Genomic DNA, 20897 nt, shown 5'->3' on the forward strand with positions numbered 1-20897 from the left:
TCGAGAGGCAAAAATAAAATCACTAAAGCAGAATACTCACTTCTACAACTGCGGACTGATGCGAAAGATCCACCATCGGTCGATAGGGTTCAGGGGATTTGTGTAACATGACTGCAGCTGCAGCTAATGCTGCGACTGTGAGGGAGCCCGCTCCAACGTACTTCAGGTATTCATCCATGTCTGGAATAAACAGGATTTAAGTTAAAGCATTTCAAAATTGTGACCAAACAATTTAAAATTCAAAACACTGATTGTAAGCATTTATTGTATATATGCCTAAACACACACACACATTATTTTACTGTCTATTTTTCCATGCTTGCATGGGCCGAATAAATTTCATTGCAGCAGATTTTCTACAGCTGGATACTTTTCCTATCACCAACCTTCACCTGTTTCTAAGCAAGGTAATATTTCTCCATAGCTATATATGTTTTCAGAGAATACTGGAAGAGAATGGCATTCATTTATAATAATCATTGCAATGTCAAGACGACACACAAGCACACAAGGTGGACCAGAAGTCATGCACCAAAACGTCTGACATATTTGTGTTATTATTATTATTATTCATTCATTCATTCATTCATTGTGCTCATCATGTACAAGTATATGTGTATTCAGGATTATTTTATCTATTTTATTCAATTTTAGAATGGAAACAGGTCTTCAACAATTCCAAAGTGTACTGAACTTATTTTGTGTAGGACTTTTGGCCCACACTGAATGTGTGTGTATGTAAATATATATATATATATATCATCATCATCATCATCATCGTCGTTTAACGTCCGTTCTCCATGCTAGCATGGGTTGGACGGTTCGACCGGGGTTCTGGGAAGCCAGAAGGCTGCACCAGGCTCCAGTCTAATTTGGCAATGTTTCTACAGCTGGATGCCCTTCCTAACGCCAACCAATATATATATATATATATACAGGGTGCATTGAATAAACTATCGTCTACCAAAATTACATAAAATGATCTTGAAATACTAAAGAGTGGCTGTGTGGTAAGTAGCTTGCTTGCCAACCACATGGTTCTGGGTTCAGTCCCACTGCATGGCACCTTGGGCAAGTGTCTTCTACTATAGCCTCAGGCTGACCAAAGCCTTGTGAGTGGATTTGGTAGACAGAAACTGAAAGAAGCCCGTCATATATATGTAGATATATATATATATGTATGTGTGTATATATGTTTGTGTGTCTGTGTGTCCCCCAACATCGCTTGACAACCGATGCTGGTGTGTTTACGTCCCCGTAACTTAGTGGTTCGGCAAAAGAGACCGATAGAATAAGTACTACATGCTGTTTCCAAATTTCTGGCAGAGTGAATTATGTCATGGTGCTCTTTTTCTCACAGACGGTGCCCAACTGACCCTACTATACTGTGTAGCCGATAAAATCAGAAACAAACAATGCGCATGTGTGAAATATTAAAAAAAATATAAAATGGCAACAATTTACCTATTATACCCTGTATATATATGTGTGTGTGTGTGTGTATAGATATATATATACACACAGAGGCATGCATAAAATATATACATACAGATCATCGTCATCATTGCATACAAATATACATATGTATATATGCAATATGTATTCACCAGGCCTCACACCACCAGACTTCTTTTTTTTATGGGGATACTCAAAATAGTATTTATAGTACAAAACTGGCAATGGTCAACAAACTGAGGGAGGCCATTTAATGAAAACGTGCTCAAATTCTAAACAAAATGTCTCTTCATGTTTACAATTCCACTTCTTCATGTTATCAGCAGAACCTGAACTAGAACAGTCATCACTTTGAAAACAGGCATTCGTAAGAAAAATTAAATCCTGTCTATAGAGTGAAATTTTGGAACTGAAATATATTTTAATAAACACTGACAACGTAATTAATTAATGTATGTATACATTTTTTGGGACAGCCTCTGTGTGTGTGTGTGTGTGTGTGTGTGTGCATGTGAAAAAAAAAAACAGAAATGGCTTTTCTGATAATGTTTTCACTGTAGTAATTAGAGGTTTATAAGATATTAGGTAACTTAAAAACATTTAATTATTAAAGTGGAAAAATTATCAGAAAAAGCCATTTCGATCCAAGGACTATTTCTTATTCTACTATATACACATACATGCATATATATATACACACACACACACACATACAAACATACATAGTCAAACATACATACATACACAGACAGACAGATAGATACACACATATATGCATATACATGTCACAAAATCATAGTCACTTGCAAGTGACAGTCTTTTTTGTGTGTGGGGGGGTACACATATATAAACACAAGAACATTTTCAACATGTAATTTCTTCAAATGACAAGTGATTTTGTAAATTAAGAATCTCTGAGATTGATAATGTTACAAGTCTGAAAAATGAATTAAAATGCAATACAACAAATAATGTAACACACGAAAAAAAAAAAAAATCAACTGCAATAAACAACAAAAAAAAAGTTTAAAAAATTTTTCATATTTTAACCCAAATTAAGAAATATAACACAAGTCTCAATCTGAACTCACGTAATTCATGTTTCCTATATTTGTAGGTGTTTTGGATTTTTACTGGTACATAATTTCGGCGCTCTGAAAAGTATTTCTTTGCTGTCGTTTCTATTTCTTTCACATTTAAATATATGAGTATAACCGTATCCTGTAGTCTGGTGTGTGAAATAAAAACATTTTCAAAATAGGAAATAACACAACTGATTCACATCTGCATGCGTTAAGTGGGGAAGGGGAGGTATGTAAGTATGTGGGAGTGTGAGCATGCAGAAATGCACAGATGTGCAAAAAAACATGTCGTTCAAAGTCACCCCTTTTCTTTAAAAAGTATTCCAAGCGTGACCATTGTGCCTTTTTAAAATGTTCTTTGTCCCTGAAAGCATTACAGCTGTGACAAAGATTTCAAAGAATTTCAAGTCATTTTTTTAAAACCGTTCCAAATGTGACCATCCTACCTTCCAAACCTGATCACCTTGTCTATCTTTATTAAGCCAATATCTTCCTACCAATCAGACAGTGTATTTGCTATACATTATTCAATGTTTTCATTAAAAGAAAATATGGTATGGGATGATACAGGAGATATTAGAAAATGAGATAAGATGATCATATTTGCAATGCAAAATGTTTACTAAAACAGGTTTATAGTTTGAATGCTTAAAAAAACAAAATGGTTACTGAGAGAACACTTTTTAAAAAGGCAGGAACGACTGTTAAAACACCTATGAAGTTTTAGTGCATCTGCGCATTCACATTTCCAGATATCCATGCAAAACTGCATGTGCATGTGTATTTGTGTGCATGTACATAAAATATATATACATAAGCATGCACACTCAAACATGTATACACAAACATATATATATATATAAATAAATGTACACACACATATATATATATATATATCCTTCATAATATATGTTTGGTAAATATACATAGATAGATTTATGTACATATTCACAGGTGTGGCTCTGAGGTTAAGAAGCATACTGCCCAACAATGTGGTCTTGGGTTCAGTCCCATTGTATGGAACACTGGGCAAGTGCCTTCTACTAAATATCAGGAATGAAGATAGAAACAGGTGCACTGCCACAAGGGAAATACATGATTACCCAACCTGTACGAGTCCATACCGCATGGAATCCAAGCTGTAATTACTGCCAAAAGCAGTCCAACCCCATATTAAAATAAATTTGTTTGAAATTTTAAGGTGTTTCCATTATTTTGTCGCGCGCGCGCGTGTGTGTGTGTGTGTGTTTGTGTGTATATATATATATATATACATATATATATACAGACACAGACACACACAAAGATCTGACATAATCCAACTGGGTAGCCCAATTTCATAATCCTAAGTACCAGGATACAGTAATCCAGGTCTGTGGCACTCCAAGAAATAAGGTATTCCAATAAGTGCCCATTTTGACTTGATAAATGTAGAAAGAAGTCCATGGACTTGCAATGACTACATGCCAAAGAACAAAATAAAAAGAAGACAGGTGAAGTTTGTAGTCAAATTTATTAGTCTGACACTCGGTGAAATGGAAAGAGTGAATGTGATATTGTTCTTCCTTGGCATAGGATATCCAGTGGGAAGAGAGAAGAAAAAAACCAAGAATAAAGAAAAAAAAAATATAAGGATTCAGCCAAGAAGGATTGCTTGTGTGAAGCTGGTGTACATGATGGCCATTGAAACTGTGTATACTGGGCTCTCTGCAGATATAGACACTTGAGACATGCTGTATGTTTTAGCAAGTGCTATTTTAAGATGGGCGCCATGGATGCTGCAGTATCAGGAGGCCAATTAATATAATTCATCTACTTTCCTCACCCTTAACTAGGCCTATCAGAAACTGTGTAGAATCACAAGATCTCAAAAGTCAAAGAGAAACCCTGTGTGATTGCCCCTTGCCAACTTCATTATGGTCACTCCAAGTGAACCTCTGATGTGGTGATTACAAGCCAACCACTTGGTTGATCCACACCACTGCATGTTCATTTCAGTCAATGAACAAGTCTTTACATTGTTGCTCTGAGTAAATGTAGAAGCTTCTTCCTTCTGTCTGCAAGAAATAGCAGCCACATTTCCCTCAGGTCAAACCCTACCATCTTAGAAAAGCAGAACATGCTGGATAATATGGACTTGAGTTTACTGTGCCAAGGAAAAAGACAGGATTGACACAGATGGAATACTCTGAATCCTTTAGCAGTTAAACCAATTATATCAAACCTAAATATTCTACCTGTTTGATATTCAAACTAGCCAGACCCCACCTCTCACACCTACTCTACAATGTCACTAAGAATAAGGATTAATTTGAAACAATAAGAATAAATAAGTTTAACAGAATTAACTGAATGCCAAAGGGTTATTCCTAACTGTTTCATCTGGGTTAAACAACTAAAAAATATATTTTTATTCAAACCCTATAAACAAGTAAAAATTAGTTCAATAGAGACAGAGTTTGTGGCTTAGTATGTTCAGTTCAACGTCCTACTAAACAAACATTTACTGGTTATGAATTGCAAACCTACAATAGTAAGTATCTTAAGCAGTTGTGGAAAGTATGTCAAGAACTTGTGATTGTCGCTTGATATTGCAAAGTCTCTTATTAAAAGGCACCGTGTACAAATATCTGCTTGCTGAGATAGTGTTGATAACAGTCATAGATGAAGTGTTTTAGAATTTGTCATGGCCTCGTTGAAAAATAATGAAGTTAAAAACTGAGGTTGATGATGACGAAGACAATGACAATAATAATAATTACATATGATGTTTAAATATTATAGTTATTAAATAAGAACATATTACTAAGAATGCCTGTTCAAAATCATCATCGTTTAATGCTTGTTTTCCATGTTGGCATGGGTTGGACAGTTTGACAGGAGCTGGCCTGCTGGGGAGCTGTTCAGATACCAAATTGTTTGTTGTGGAATGGTTTCTTATTTCTTTATTGCCCACAAGGGGCTAAACACAGAGGGGACAAACAAGGACTGACAAAGGGATTAAGTCAATTAGATTGACCCCAGTGAATATCTGGTACTTAATTTATCGACCCCAAAAGGATGAAAGGCAAAGTCAACCCCAGCAGAATTTGAACTCAGAATGTAATGGCAGACGAAATACTACTAAGCATTTCGCCTGGTATGCTAATGTTTCTGCCAGCTCGCCACCCTAGATGTTGTAGAATCAACATCTTGTTGTGGAATGGTTTCTATAACTGGATGCCTTTCCTAATGCCAACAACTTTACAGAGTGTGCTGGGTGCTTTTTATGTGCCACCAGCATAGGTGTGTTCATGCAACTGCCAGTGCACACAAGTGCATTTTATATAAGACCGGCACATCTAAAGAACAAGCTTCTATGTATGGATGACAACGATTTTACTTTTCTTGATGCATCTTTTCATGTACAGCAATTCACAACTCCCGATTCCTAGTCATTTCCTCAGTGAGGCCCAGCATTGTGTTCCCACTGAGGTCAACTTTGCCTTTCATCCTTCTTGGACAGATGAAATGAAGTACCAGTCAAGTACTGGGGTTAATGTAACCGACTTGCCCCTTCCCCTTCAAGTTGCTGGCCTTGAATGCTACGATGGACCAGAATCTTGTTTAAGGAAATATTGTGATCTCCATTACTTATATGCCATGGAAACTGGGTAGCCAACCTTACAAGTTCTGAGGCACAAAGAAGAGAAACACTGTATAACAATAACAGGTAAGTGAGATCATCAGCAGCAGCAGCGCCATTTAACATCCATTGGACAGTTTGACTGGGGACTGGCAAGCCTGTAGGCTGCACCAGGCTCCAATTTGCTCTGGCAAGGTTTCTACAGCTGGATGCCCTTCCTAATGCCAACCATTCTGAGAGTATAGTGGGTACTTTTTACATGCCATCGGTACAGGAGCCAGTCAAGCAACACTGGCATCCACCACATTTGGACAGTGCTTTTTACGTGCTACCAGCACCAGTGCCAGTCAGGTGGTACTGGCATCAGCCACAACTACAATTTCACTCGACTCAGCAGGTTTTCTCAAGCACAGCATATCTCCAAAGGTCTTGGTCTCTTGTCATTGCCTCTGTGAGGCCTAATGTTCAAAGGTTGTGCTACACCACCTCATCCCATGACTTCCTGGATCTACCACTTCCACAGGTTCCTTCCATTTGTTAGGGTATGACACTTCTTCACACAGTTCTTCTCATCCGTATGTAGTATATGACCATACCAGCGCAGTCATCTCTCTTGCACACCACATCTGATGCTTCTTATGTCCAACTTCTCTCTCAGGGCACTTACACTCTGTTGTATATGCACACTGACATTACATATCCAGCAGATCATACTAGCTTCAGTTCTTTCAAGCCTTGGCAGTCAGGGCCCATGTTTCACTGCCATGTAGCATGGCTGTTCGCATACATGCTTCATACAGTCTACCTTTCACTCTGAGCGAGAGGCCCTTTGTTACCAGCAGAGGTAGGAGCTCTCTGAACTTTGTCCAGGATATTCTTATTTTAGTGGCTGCGCTCTCAGAGCATCCACCCACATAACAGACTTGGTCACCTATGTAGTGGAAACTATCAACTACTTCTAGTTTCTCTCCCTGGTATGTGTAAATAAATATGCACAAATGCATGTTCTTTTATAATTTAAAGAGTAGATATAAATATACAGTAAATTACAAAGAAGGGTAATTGAGTTATAATCTGAAAGTGGTAATGTGCCTATAGAACAGTGATTCCTAACCTCTCCTATGTCCTGAACCCCTACAAAATGTCTGATTAATTTTCATACCCACCAACCCACCTACAAAAGTAATATCACATATAAAAATGAAAAATGTTCTTTTTCTAATAACTAGCATTTTTTTTATGTTTTAAATATAGGCATATATATAGGCTTAAGAGTGGCTGTGTGGTAAGTAGCTTGCTTATCGAACACATGGTTCTGGGTTCAGTCCCACTGCGTGGCACCTTGGGCAAGTGTCTTCTACTATAGCCTCGGGCTGACCAAAGCCTTGTGAGTGGATTTGGTAGACGGAAACTGAAAGAAGCCCGTTGTATATATATATATGTGTGTGTGTATACGTTTGTGTGTCTGTTTGTCTCCCCCTAACATCGCTTAACAACTGATGCTGGTGTGTTACGTCCCCGTAACCTAGCGGTTCGACAAAAGAGACCAATAGAATAAGTACTAGGCTTAGAAAGAATAAGTCCTGGGGTCGATTTGCTCAACTAAAGGCGGTGCTCCAGCTTGGCCACAGTCAAATGACTGAAACAAGTAAAAGAGTATAACAACATACTGTAGTAAGGGGGTAAAGAAAAAGAACTAGAAAAATAAGCATAAAAATTTGCATAAAATGCAAATGTAAACTGAGCCATTAGAAAAAATAGTAAGCAGTAAAATTAATGATGTATCATGAACTTTTAATAGTTTTATTCTGAAAAGTGATTTAAATAAAGTACATATTTTCTCGCTTTGTGAAAACACTGAAATGCTATCCTGTACCCTTTGGAATGCAGTCACTCCAGATTGGAAAACCTTGCTATAGAGCAATTTAAAGTGCACTTCACTAATGCTTGCATAGATCAAACAGAATTCAGTGAGGCAGATTTTCTAGTCATAAGCCCTTCTGATCACCAAGGCTCAATATTTCCTTATGGCTGGACATGTTTTCACAAAAGACTGAAAATGAGGGGCACCACTTGTATGACAGCAACATTTCTTGATAACTAGCACATGATATCAAGACAAGGAGGGAGGGATGAACACGCACACACACACACTCGCACTAGGCTTTGCATTTCTGTCTATCAAATCCATTCACAAAGCTTTATAAATACAAGAATTTAAATAAATGATTTTTTATTACACATAGTGGCATTTCAAAATAAATCTTAAAGAATGAGCTAGTGTTTCTGCAGATACTTCAACACATATTGCATGTCACTGCAATATAAATAAAACGAACACAAAAACCATTGTTGTGTAAGTTGAAGATGAATGACAAAGAAACAAAAGGAGATCTCACATGACTTTTGTGTCAACATAAATCCCATCTCAATAGCAGATAAAGTATTGGCAACAGTTTCCCCATTTCAAGTATATTATTACTGTATTTATTCAATGTCATAATCAGAGATGTATATCAAATACTTCTCAAATGTGTAATTTCATCAAAAAGTAGTCCAAGTAAGAAATACTAAACTATGGCTGTCTACTGAAAATATTTCTTTAACAATCAAAGTCCTGTGCTTTATTGCATTATGGAGCATTTTCCTAAAGTGCAATGCAGTGGAATCAAAACCTTAACTTTAACTGTCTTTAGCCTTATGTTGACCAATACTTGTGGAGTGAAATTTGGTAGATGGAAACAATATTGAAATTTTTATTACATGTATCATCATCATTTAGCAACCACTTTCCATGCTGGCATGGGTTAGATGGTTTGACTGGAACTGATATGCCCGAGAGCTGTTCCAGGGGCTAGTCTGATTTTGGCTTGGTTTCTATGGCTGGATGCCCTTCCTAATGCTAGCCACTCCAAGAGTGTAGTGGGTGCCTTTGCTGTGTCATTGGCATGAGTGCTTTTACATGTCACCAACACAGGTGCTGGTATGTGTCACCGGCACAGGTGCTTCTATATGTCACTGGCACTGGCCACAACTACGATTTCACTTGACAAGTCTTCTCAAACACAACAAATCACCAAAGGTCTTCATCACTTGTCATTGCCTCCACGAGATCCAACTTTCAAAGATCCTGCTTCATCACATTCCATGTCTTTCTGTGTCTATCTCTTCCACAGGTTCCCTCCAGTTAGAGATCAGAACTTTTTTTTACACAGCTGTCCTCATCCATATGCATCCCATGACCATACCAGCACAGTCATCTCTCTTGCACAACACATCTGATGCCTCTTATGCCCAACTTTTCTCTCAAGATGCTTACACTGTCATACATGCACACTGATAATGCACATCCAGTGAAACATACTAGCCTCATTTCTTTCAAGCCTTCACATGTCCTCTACAGTCACAGCCCATGTTTTACTGCAGTGTAGCATGGCCGTTCACATACAGGCATCATACAATCTGCCTTTCACTCTAAGAAAGAGGCCCTTTGTTACCAACAAAGGCAGAAGCTCCCTGGACTTTGCCCAGCCTATTCTTATTCTAGCAGCTATGCTCTTCCACTGCTGACTTTGGTCATCTGGATAACAGAAGTTATTGACTACTCCCAGGTATCCCCACTGGCACTTGATAGAGTCTATTTTCTGTACATTTCTAGTGTTTATCGTACATGTACATCTGCCACATACAAAGACTATTTTCCCAGTTAACATTCCTGTGATATTGCTGCACCTCTTATGGCTTGCACCAGGTACATCATCATCACCACCACCACCACCACCATTTAACAGGTTTTCTATGCTTGGATGGTACAATGAAAGCTGATAAGCCAGAGGACTCAATTGAGCTCATATGTCAGCTTTGGTATGAATTCTATGGATGGATGCACTTCCTAATTCCTACAACTTTACAAAGTGTACTGGGGTTTTTTTTTCACGGCACCAGCACTAGTGAGGTCACCAAAAGACAAAACCCCTCAACTGAGTAGGGTAATAGTATTGATGGAAGTGGCTTTGTGCAAATGATGAGAGGTTAAAGTGTAATAGAGGAACAGGAGTCTAGGAATAGAAAAGACACATTTGTCTTTTTACAGCATAGGACAAGAACCAGTACATCCCAACAGAAAAGCCTGCAGTATATAAGTCCAACTGAATTATCTGTCTTTATGTTAATGTCCACTTATATTTCATGTCTCATGAGGATAATGAAATAAGAGCACAAACAAAGTACTTGAAAATGACTAAAACCAGTAAGAAAATAATTAGTGAAAGATATAACAGCCACTTAGCATTATATTCCATCTAACAAAATTTGTTGAGTTTTTATGTCCTTTTTTCCATGTTATCATGGGTTAGATGAATATATTATTGAGATGTTGTTTTATAGTTGGAGGGGCATCCTGAGGGACGACTTAGATTATAGTTGGATGTCCTTCCTGTCACTAACCCTTATATGTTTCTCAAATAAGGGATATCTTATTCCATATCTTTGAAGAGTACAAAGCCAGTAAGCAAACACATGTGAGGGGAAATGACAACAACATCACAGCCTTTAGCTGAGGGTTTAATCTACACAACTGTAGACAAACAAACACACACACATTATAGGAGCAAGCATGTTTTCAGGTTCAGTTCCACTGCATGGCAACCTCCAGCCCCACAATGTGGCAAGTGTCTCCTATAACCATACAGTCACACCTACACCTTGATTTTGCATAAAACAATCTCTGAACAGGTTCAAATCAATGCAGATGTGAAAATTTAAAACTATCTTCCTTCAAATATTCTTTCTACAGTAGGCACAAGGCTTGAAATTTTTTTTGGGGGGGGGGGCAATCGATTACATCAACCCCCATTGCTCAACTGGTATTTATTTTATCGACCACAAAGGCAAAGTCGACCTTTGGTGCAATTTGATCTCAGGATGTAAAGTCAGAAGCATTTTGCCTGGTGTGTTAATGATGCTACCAGCATACCACTTTTGTTCCCATTAACATTCAGATTACTCTGTCTAATGTAATGCCTTTTTATTCACATTGTTTTGAATTAATCATTCATTATCTTGTAGCTTTTAGATTACAATGATGTAGCTGTTCATTTTTAGAATGACATTGTAGGTTAGGTGCGAAAGGCTTGAGATGGCCAGTTTGAAGATAAAATAAGTAGAATATTTGGGCTGAATATGACCAGTTTAAATGCTAAAGGATTAAATGTAAAATGTAATACACAGGTACAGATGCCTTCTTTAAAAGACCACTCTATGGAAAACAGCAAAATTACAGCATAAAGAAACCTTTGTTTACGTTATAGGACAACAGAAGAATGACAACACTCATTATTTATAAGATAAAATGGATCATGATGTTTACTCGATTAATATCTGAGAAGTTATGAATAATGATTCATCAAGCTCTGTTGAGACACATGCTTGACAAAGCTGTTTTGAAGCCATTGTCCATCACCTTTAATGTCAATCAATATGCTAGAACAAATACGGAGTTACTAGATTATAATGCAATCTTTAAAACATAGTATAACAAAGCAGTGACCATACAAGGCCAAAACTTATGAAAAGGGGCTGGAATTATAAAGAGCTCAGAGTAAATATGACATGAATCAAATAAATGCTAACATGTGATAACATGTCTAAATATAAAGACACATAAACATGGAAACAGCTTAGTTTCGCTTTTGCATATTAGTTGTGTGCAGGCGACAACATTAACAGATGCAGAACAAATGCAGCAAAAGTTGTAGCACTAACTTGAAGTGTATGATTCACATATTAATTACATGAGCTGGCAATAATGTAATGAAATGCCTACAGCAATAAACTATAGTCCCTTGCACTAAGACCAACTTCTACCTCTCTGGGTTAATAAATTAGAGTACCAGATGAGTACATGAATCAATTAGATATTTCTATAAGGCATTCTATATGTAAATGAAGTTTTAATTATTATACGAATATAGCAGTTGGGCTACATGTTTATACAGTTATTTCCTGGCGTGTTTGTTTGTTTTTTTATTTTGTTTTTTTTTTGTTTTTGTTTTTTTTTTTAATACGAAAGTTAATAATGATGTATGCATTGCTTACTACGGCTGAAAAATTTTATAAATAATGTAAGGAATGTAAGGAAGTGACAGAAATGAAGGGAGATAATCTGACGGCAGCATTACAATTAACATCATCATCATCATTTAACGTCCGCTTTCCATGCTAGCATGGGTTGAACGGTTCAACTGGGGTCTGGGGAGCCCGAAGGCTGCACCAGGCCAGTCAGATCTGGCATTGTTTCTACAGCTGGATGCCCTTCCTAACGCCAACCACTCCGAGAGTGTAGTGGGTGATTTTATGTGCCACCGACACAGGTGCCAGACGAGGCTGGCGAACGGCCACGCTCAGATGGTGTTTTTTATGTGCCACCGACACAGGTGCCAGACGAGGCTGGCAGACGGCCACGCTCGGATGGTGTTTTTATGTGCCACCGACACAAGTGCCATATGAGGCTGGCGAACGGCCACGATCGGATGGTGTTTGTTACGTGCCCACAGCACGGAGGCCAGTCGATGCGGTACTGGCTACGGCCACGTTCGGATGGTTTTCCTGTGTGCCACCGGCACTGGTACCACAAAGATACAAATTCCATTGATGTTCATCTATTTTGATTTTTTGATTTTCACTTGCCTCAACAGGTCTTCACAAGTGTCACACACTTGCCTCAACAGGTCTTCACGAGTGTCATAAGAAGGAAGGTAGCAGTGCCAAAATATTTAAAAATATAAAATAGTCAGCGTAAGAGACAATGAAGAGCAGGGTGTGAGAATGCTTGTGTAAATGTTGTTCAGTACAAAGTCAGTCCTGATGAAACAGGCACGTAATCAAAGGCATTCCAGCCATGACCAACTCATCGTAGGCACAGTTCACCAAGGATGTTATACAACATACTTCTTTTAAGCCAGTAGGGTATAATTTGAGAGAGATTTAGTTGCTATTTCTAGAAGACAGAGCAACCATGTAAAGGCTCCACTGTAATTAGTGTAGAAAAATATGGCAATTATAATAATTAGCAAGAAATTTTTTTTTTGAAAAACAACAAAAACAAGTAATTTTATTATATATCATTAGGCACCACTCAAGTCAAAATAATCAACACCAGTACAAGTCTAATTTTAGAAACTATTATAAAAATAGACTTCACATAAATAAAAGCTGTTTTCTTCCTTTGTTATAATCCAGTTTGTACAAATAAATGCAAAGACCAAGAGGGTGGCCATGCTGGGACACTACCTTGTTTGTTTGCTTTTTTATATATATCTTTTAATCAGGGGGGGCAATACCTGTGACCCTTTACAAGGACCTCAAGACTGGCAGGGAGAAGAGAGAGAGAGGAAGGTGCCCTCAAATCCGAGACCTAAATCAAAATGCTCGCAAAAATGAAAAGCACCCATTAAAAGCTCTCATGGGTCAGGTGGTGATGTTAAACCAGGCAGAGAATTGTCTACCATCCAAGTAGGCTGGGATTTGAACTTTGGACACAAAGTGTTGAAATGAATGCTGCAAAGTAACTCGTTTGATATTCAAACATTTCTGATAGTTCACTCTTGTAGAGAGGTATTTTATTTAGCAACCCTAGAGGAATGGAAGGCAAAGTTGACACTAACTGGAATTGAAACCAGAATGCAAAACATCTCATCTGATACTGTAACAACTATGCCAGTGTAATCCTAAGCATAAAGCAGTCAATCCAATAATACTCTGTAAATTTCAAGGTTGAGTGGTTGTAAATATGAGAGAAAACCAATTGAAAAAGGTTTCCAGTAAAATTCATGCAGATATTTATACTTGCTATACCATTTTATCAGTCAAATGACATTCGTTGTTGACAATGGTAAGACAATATATAAGAAAGAGAGGAGGGAAATATAAGTAATTAACTATTTCAACAGAATACAAGTATGAAGAAACACCTCCACAGACTTGAACGAGGGGGCCAACTTTACCGATTAAAGTAATTAGGAAAATAAACACTAAGCAGTAGAAATGTACAGGTAGGCCTGAATTAATCCTGTAATCAATACCAAACTGTAACAAAGGTAAAAGGGATGAAAAGAGAGTGTGCATGAGAGAGATAGAGAGCTAATGGTGTAGACAATAGAACTAATAGAGAAAATGAGAGTATTAATTCATCGCTTCTGTATGCAAATGAAATGAGCAAGACCAGACTGTTGTGTGTGTGTGTGTGATGCAGAATGGGAAACGAGGATGCATAAAGGAAAACAAATGACTGACTACAAATTGCCTGACCATGAGAAGGCTGCTTTAATATTTCAATTAATTAAGAGATTCATCAGAAGTATGATGCATGACATGACCTTAGGACTTAATCGGTGAAACCAGACTTTGTGAAAGCTAAAAATAAACTGGGTTTATGTCAGGTTTCATTTACTGTAAATGCAATGTGAATTAGCAGATGGATTACATTTAAACAATCCATTGTATTGGAGATATCTGCCATAACTCACGAGAAACTGAAACACTATAGACATGCGAGGAACAAAGTAAAAAAAAAATGTAAGAATACCCTATAGAATAACAATTGTTTACCATTGTAACAGAGTATAATTTATCTAAAAAGATATATTTTCATCAGGTTACTTCAACTTGTAAACAGAATGTGAGAATATCAATAAAAATAATGTTCAACATGATGACATAAGATAATTTTATTATTATTTTTAGAGGTATTAATTTTGAAATCTATAATGGAATGAACTGTTAATTTTCTCTTCTTTAATTAATCGTTTCAAATCTGGCAAGAAGTCAGCAATTTTATGGGGAGGAGTCAACCAAAACCTAGTGAATGGATTTGCAAGAGGGAAACTGAAAGAAGCCTGCTGCATGCATGTGTGTATGAATGTGTATGAGTATGTATGTATGTATGTATGTACATATGTACGTACATATGTGTGTACGTATGTATGTATGCCATTATTCAGTTTTATTTCAAGATTTTTTGCCAATAGGGAAAGAGCCAGTTTCTAATCTGGATCCAAGGCTCCTTCATTGGAATTTCAACAACATCAACAGTTTATTTGTGCACGTATGTGCATGTGTATAGTATTTGGAATCAATGCATGTGTAGACTTGTAGGTTTTGCTTTGTGTATGTATTCTCATGCATATAATTGCCTATGCCGACATGCTCATATATGCTTAAATGATAAACTTCTGGAAAGTTTTACAGTTCCAGTGAAGGCTTGGATCTGTAGTATTCAAATCAGCTTTCTCCTTTCTGGTTTTGAGAAGCCTAATTTCTCATGAGTGATACTTAGGCAGTGTGTTACATATCCCAGTACCCCCAAAATGAACTTGTAATCTGAGTAGAGTAACAGTAGACTTCTCAATAGTTCAGCACAGGTATTTTCTTTTTCACTGATCTTTAGCTTTATGTTAACATCCACTGGGGAGCTGATTTCCAAAACTGTATACAGTTTCTCTTCTGTCCCAAATCATATCAGGTCTATTGTGTTTACATTTTATTGAGGTTTTCACTGGAATATTCCACCAATACTCCTTATCATGAGTGGTTATGGCTTCTACTATACTCTAGGCTCCTATTTCTTTGGCCTCGGGGTCATCCTTCCAATGGATTTCATTAAACAGTGTCTTATCTACAAAATCATGTCTCATTGATAATAGATGATAATGTGATGACATTTTTGGACAATCACTTATGATGTGGGTGATATCTTCAGTATGTATGTATGTGCGTTTGTATGCATATAATCATATGTGTGTGTGTCCCCTTGCTTTGATAATTGTAAATGAGTGACACCAACAGGCAAGTGGTATCCTTCATTTCCAATCTTCCATGAAAACATGTCTGGTCAAAGGGAGATATTACTTTACTTGAAAACAGGCAGGGGTTGGTGACAGGAAGAGCATCCAGCTATAGAAAATCCACCTCAACGAATTCTTTCTGATCCATACAAGCATGGAGGAGTGGAATTAAAACAATGATGAGGAACTTCACTACTCAACTGGTACTTATTTAACTGACCTCTGAAAGGGTGAAAGGAACTGTTGACCTCAGCGAAATTTAAACACAGAATGTAAAAAGCCAGAAGAAATGCCACTAAGAATTTCATCCAGTAGACTAAAGATTCTGCCAATTGACTGCCTTAATCGTCAAATATTTAGACAGGCCATAGCCAACCCAAATACTCAACCTCTTTCATGTTCAAACCAAGCACATCTGGACTTTCACTCCTACCCTGCAAAGTCATTTCAAAAATAAAGAAGCAGGTAGGTGCAGGAGTGGCTGTGTGGTAAGTAGCTTGCTTACCAACCTCATGGCTCTGGGTTCAGTCCCATTGAATGGAACCTTGGGCAAGTGTCTTCTACTATAGCCTCGGGCCGACCAAAGCCTTGTGAGTGGATTTGGCAGGTGGAAATTGAAAGAAGCCCATCGTATGTATGTGTGCTTGTTCTCCCCACCATTGCTTGTGTGTGTTTATGTCTCCATAACTTAGTGGTTCAGCAGAAGAGACTGATAAGGCGGTGAGCTGGCAGAAACATTAGCATGCCGGTATTTCATCTGCCATTACATTCTGAGTTCAAATTCCGCCAAGGTCAACTCTACCTTTAGCCCCTTGTGGGAAATAAAGAAATAAGAAGAGACCGGTAGAATAAGTACTATGGTTACAAAGAATAAGTCCTGGGAGCGATTTCTTCGACTAAAGGCAGTGCTCCAACATAGCTGCAGTCAAATGACGGAAACAAATAAAAGAATATCACCAAAATCTCAAATCTACGATACAATGCATGATTACTTCAAAAGAATTTGAATAAATAATTATTATATTTGGCAGAGTTGATTCCTTTAAATAATCAAAACTATCTGGTCTCAAGTTTCTCTTGGTTCCGTCCTAATCCCATAACTATATCAGACTATCTTACGTAATTGTTTTTAATTGAATCAGCTGTGTCATGTACAAATTATATCAAGTTACAAATTATATTATTTCAACATTTGCAGTTATGTCATGAAGAAGTCTGCTTTGCAGCCATCTGGTGCCGAGTTCAATCTCGGCCACAAAGGGCATGTGTTTTCTATCATGGTTATGAGTTGACCAATGCCTTTATGGTGAGAAGAAAAACACCTGTCTGTAGAAGACTCTCCATTCCTAACATACTTTTGTTTGTCAACAATGCAAACATGAAAAAGGAGACAGTAAAATAATTATGATGATTTTATATATGAAGTGAGTATCAATCAATTGCACACTCACACACACACATATATATATATAGAAGCAGGTGTAGCTGTGTGGTAAGTAGCTTGCTTACCAATCATATGGTTCTGGGTACAATCCCACTGCGTGGCACCTTGGGCAAGTGTCTTCTACTATAGCCTCGGGCTGACCAAAGCCTTGTGAGTGGATCTGGTAGACGGAAAGAAGCCCATTGTATATATATATGGGGGGGGAGCGGGAATGTGTGCATGTGCTTGTGTGTTTTTACCATACCATCGCTTGACAACCGATGTTGGTGCATTTACATCCCCGTAACTTAGCAGTTTGGCAAAAGAGACCGATAGAATAAGTACTAGGCTTACAAAGAATAAGTCCTGGGATTGATTTGTTTGACTAAAGGTAGTGCTCCAGCATGGCCACAGTTAAATGATTGAAACAAATAAAAGGATATATATATATATATATATATATATATATATATATATACACACACATATGTACATATATCTATCTATATCTACCTATATTACACGGGTTGGACAAAATGGTGGAAACACCTAGCATCATAATTTTGAAATAACTATAAAACCGTCAAAAATTTGTTTATTTTTATGTTTCTTGATTTATTATTATTGCTGCTTAATATGTTTTGCTAAAATTTCTGTTTCTTTTCAGATATTATCAGAAAAAGGTAATTAAAATTCATTAAAATGACAGATTTATTGAATTTTCAAAGAGGTCAAATTGCTGGTGCTTGTATGGCAGGCGCTAGTGTAACGAAAACAGCCGAAATCTTTGGTGTATCAAGAAGTACCATCTCGTTGAAACAAAACTTTGGAAAAAAAACAACTTTCAGATAGGAATCTTTGCACTCTTATGCAAATTGTTAGAAAGGATCACAAAAGTACAGCTCCCAAAATTACTACAGAGCATAATGACCGCCTCAAGAACCCAGTTTCCACAAAAACTGTTCGCCAGGAGCTGCACAAAGCCAGATTTCACAGAAGGGCTGCAACCAGAAAACCACTACCTTCAAAAACAAACACTGCAAAGCATTTAGAGTGGAGTAAAAACCTACAGAATTGGTCCCTAGAGCAGTGGAAGAATGCTATTTTCTTGGACGAGTCATCCTTTATCTTATTTCTGACCACCGGCCAAGTAGTGGAGACAGCCAAAAGAAGCATTTGACCCAGACTGCCTTCTTCCAATTGTTAAACATGGAGGAGGATCTGTAATGATTGGAGGCAGGGAGCTATATCTTGGAAATCTGCTGGCCTAATGGTTTCCCTTCATGGCAGAATTAATAGTCAAGACTATTTAAGCATTTTATCTGATCAAATTCATCCTATGGTTGTTGAACTGTTTCCAGAGGGAATTGCAATCTTACAGGGTGATAATGCACCAATTCACACAGCTAAAGTTGTTACTGAATGGCACAAGGAACATTCTAGTGAAATTGAACATCTTATCTAGCCCCCATGGTTTCCAGATCTTAAAGTTATTGAACATTTATGGTGCATTTTAGAAAAACAAGTAAGGAGTCGATATCCTCCACCATCATTACTACAAGAACTGAAGACTGTTTTAGCTGAAGAATGGACAAAAATTCAAGCTGTAATTACTGCCAAAGGCAGTCCTACTCATATTAAAATAAATTTGTTTGAAATTTTAAGGTGTTTCCATTATTTTGTCCAACCCCTGTTGGACCAGGTCATGTGGCGAGAATGGATGAGGATAGCTGTGTGAAAAAATGCCACACCCTAGCGGTTGAGGGAACCTGTGAAAGAGGTAGACCCAGGAAGACCTGGGATGAGGTGGTGAAGCACAACTTTCGAAATTGAGGCCTCACTGAGGCAATGATGAGGTGGTGCAGCCATCTGGTGAAGTATGACCTTTGAACATTGGGCCTCACCAAGGCAATGACTAAAGACCAGGACCTTTGGAAATATGCTGTGCTTGAGAAGACTCGGCAAGCCAAGTGAAACCATAACCTCATAGCCTTATGCCAAGGGTGTAACCAGAACCACTTATGTGTACCTTTCCTTCATTGGACACTAAACTCTGCTTGTGAAGACCTGTTGAAGCAAGTGAAATTAAAATCAAATTCGATGACTAGCATCCGTGCTTGTGGAGCGCTAAGAGTACCATCCGAGTGGGATCATTCCCAGAGCAACAAACTGGCTTCCATGCCGGTGGCACGTAAAAAGCACCATTCGAGAGTGATCGTTACCTGCGTTGCCTCACTGGCACTTGAAAAAACATTCGAGTGAGGTCGTTGCCAGTGCCACTGGACTGGCTCCTGTTCAGGCAGCACATAAAAAGCACCATTTGAACATGGGCGCTGCCAGTACCGCCTGACTGGCCCTCATGCCGGTGGCACGTAAAAGCACCCACTACATTCTCGGAGTGGTTGGCGTTAGGAAGGGCATCCAGCTGTAGAAACCCTGCCAGATCAGATTGGCGCCTGGTGCAGCCATCTGGTTCGCCAGACCTTAGACAAATCGTCCAACCCATGCTAGCATGGAAAGTGGACGTTAAACGATGATGATGATACATACATATACATGCATATACATATATACAATATTTATGACCATACCAAGCCATGAGCTGTCAACTCACTCTTGCTCTTCATTTTAAACAGACACAGTCCTCTTGTCTTAGATTTAGTAGTTGATAAAAAGAGAAATAAATTAGAAAACAACAACAATCCTTTACAAGCTGTGACCCCCAGTGGGCTTCATGCCTTTCTTGAAAGTGTACTATCACAAATAACTACAGAGGTATCACAAATAACTACAGAGGTATCAAGCTGTTGGACCAGGTGATGAAGGTTACGGAGAGGGTCATAGCCCAACTAATTAGAGAGAGAGTTAGTTTAGATGAGATGCAGTTTGGGTTTGTGCCAGGGAAAAGTACTACTGATGCTATATTCCTGGTAAGGCAGCTGCAGGAGAAATACCTAGCCAAAGATAAGCCCCTGTACCTGGCTTTTGTTGACATGGAGAAAGCCTTCGACAGGGTCCCCCGATCCCTTATCTGGTGGGCAATGAGAAAACTAGGGATAGATGAATGGTTAGTGAGAGCTGTGCGGGCCATGTATAGGGACGCCACTAGTAGGGTGAGGGTTGGAAATGAGTACAGTGAAGAATTCCGGGTAGAGGTAGGGGTCCACCAAGGCTCAGTACTCAGCCCCCTCCTATTTATCATAGTCCTCCAGGCAATAACGGAGGAATTCAAGACAGGATGCCCCTGGGAGCTCCTCTATGCTGATGACCTTGCTCTAATTGCTGAGTCGCTATCAGAACTGGAGGAGAAGTTTCAGGTGTGGAAACAAGGATTAGAATCGAAGGGCCTCAGAGTCAATCTAGCTAAAAGCAAAGTCGTAATCAGTAGGAAGGTAGACAAATCACAAACACCTTCAGGTAGATGGCCCTGCTCGATCTGTAGAAAAGGTGTAGGTAGAAACTCTATAAGA

General features: G+C 38.3%; 1 protein-coding gene across 2 annotated transcripts in view; it reads right to left on the bottom strand.

Moving 5' to 3' along the window:
- The window catches only part of LOC115213462 (long-chain-fatty-acid--CoA ligase 5), a 117613-nt gene that overhangs the window by 79241 nt on the left and 17475 nt on the right, over positions 1-20897 (bottom strand). The window contains exons 2-3 of one of the 2 annotated variants that reach the window (XM_029782446.2): positions 2547-2683; positions 41-180 (exon numbers count right to left, since the gene is read on the bottom strand). In XM_029782446.2, coding sequence (XP_029638306.1) covers positions 41-178 — 138 coding nt within the window. In that variant the 5' untranslated portion in view covers positions 179-180; positions 2547-2683. The remainder of the gene's footprint in view (positions 1-40; positions 181-2546; positions 2684-20897) is intronic. The other variant, XM_029782445.2, reaches the window with a different exon arrangement.

The sequence above is a fragment of the Octopus sinensis genome, linkage group LG6 (assembly GCF_006345805.1).
Source record: "Octopus sinensis linkage group LG6, ASM634580v1, whole genome shotgun sequence".
Classification (NCBI taxonomy): domain Eukaryota; kingdom Metazoa; phylum Mollusca; class Cephalopoda; order Octopoda; family Octopodidae; genus Octopus; species Octopus sinensis.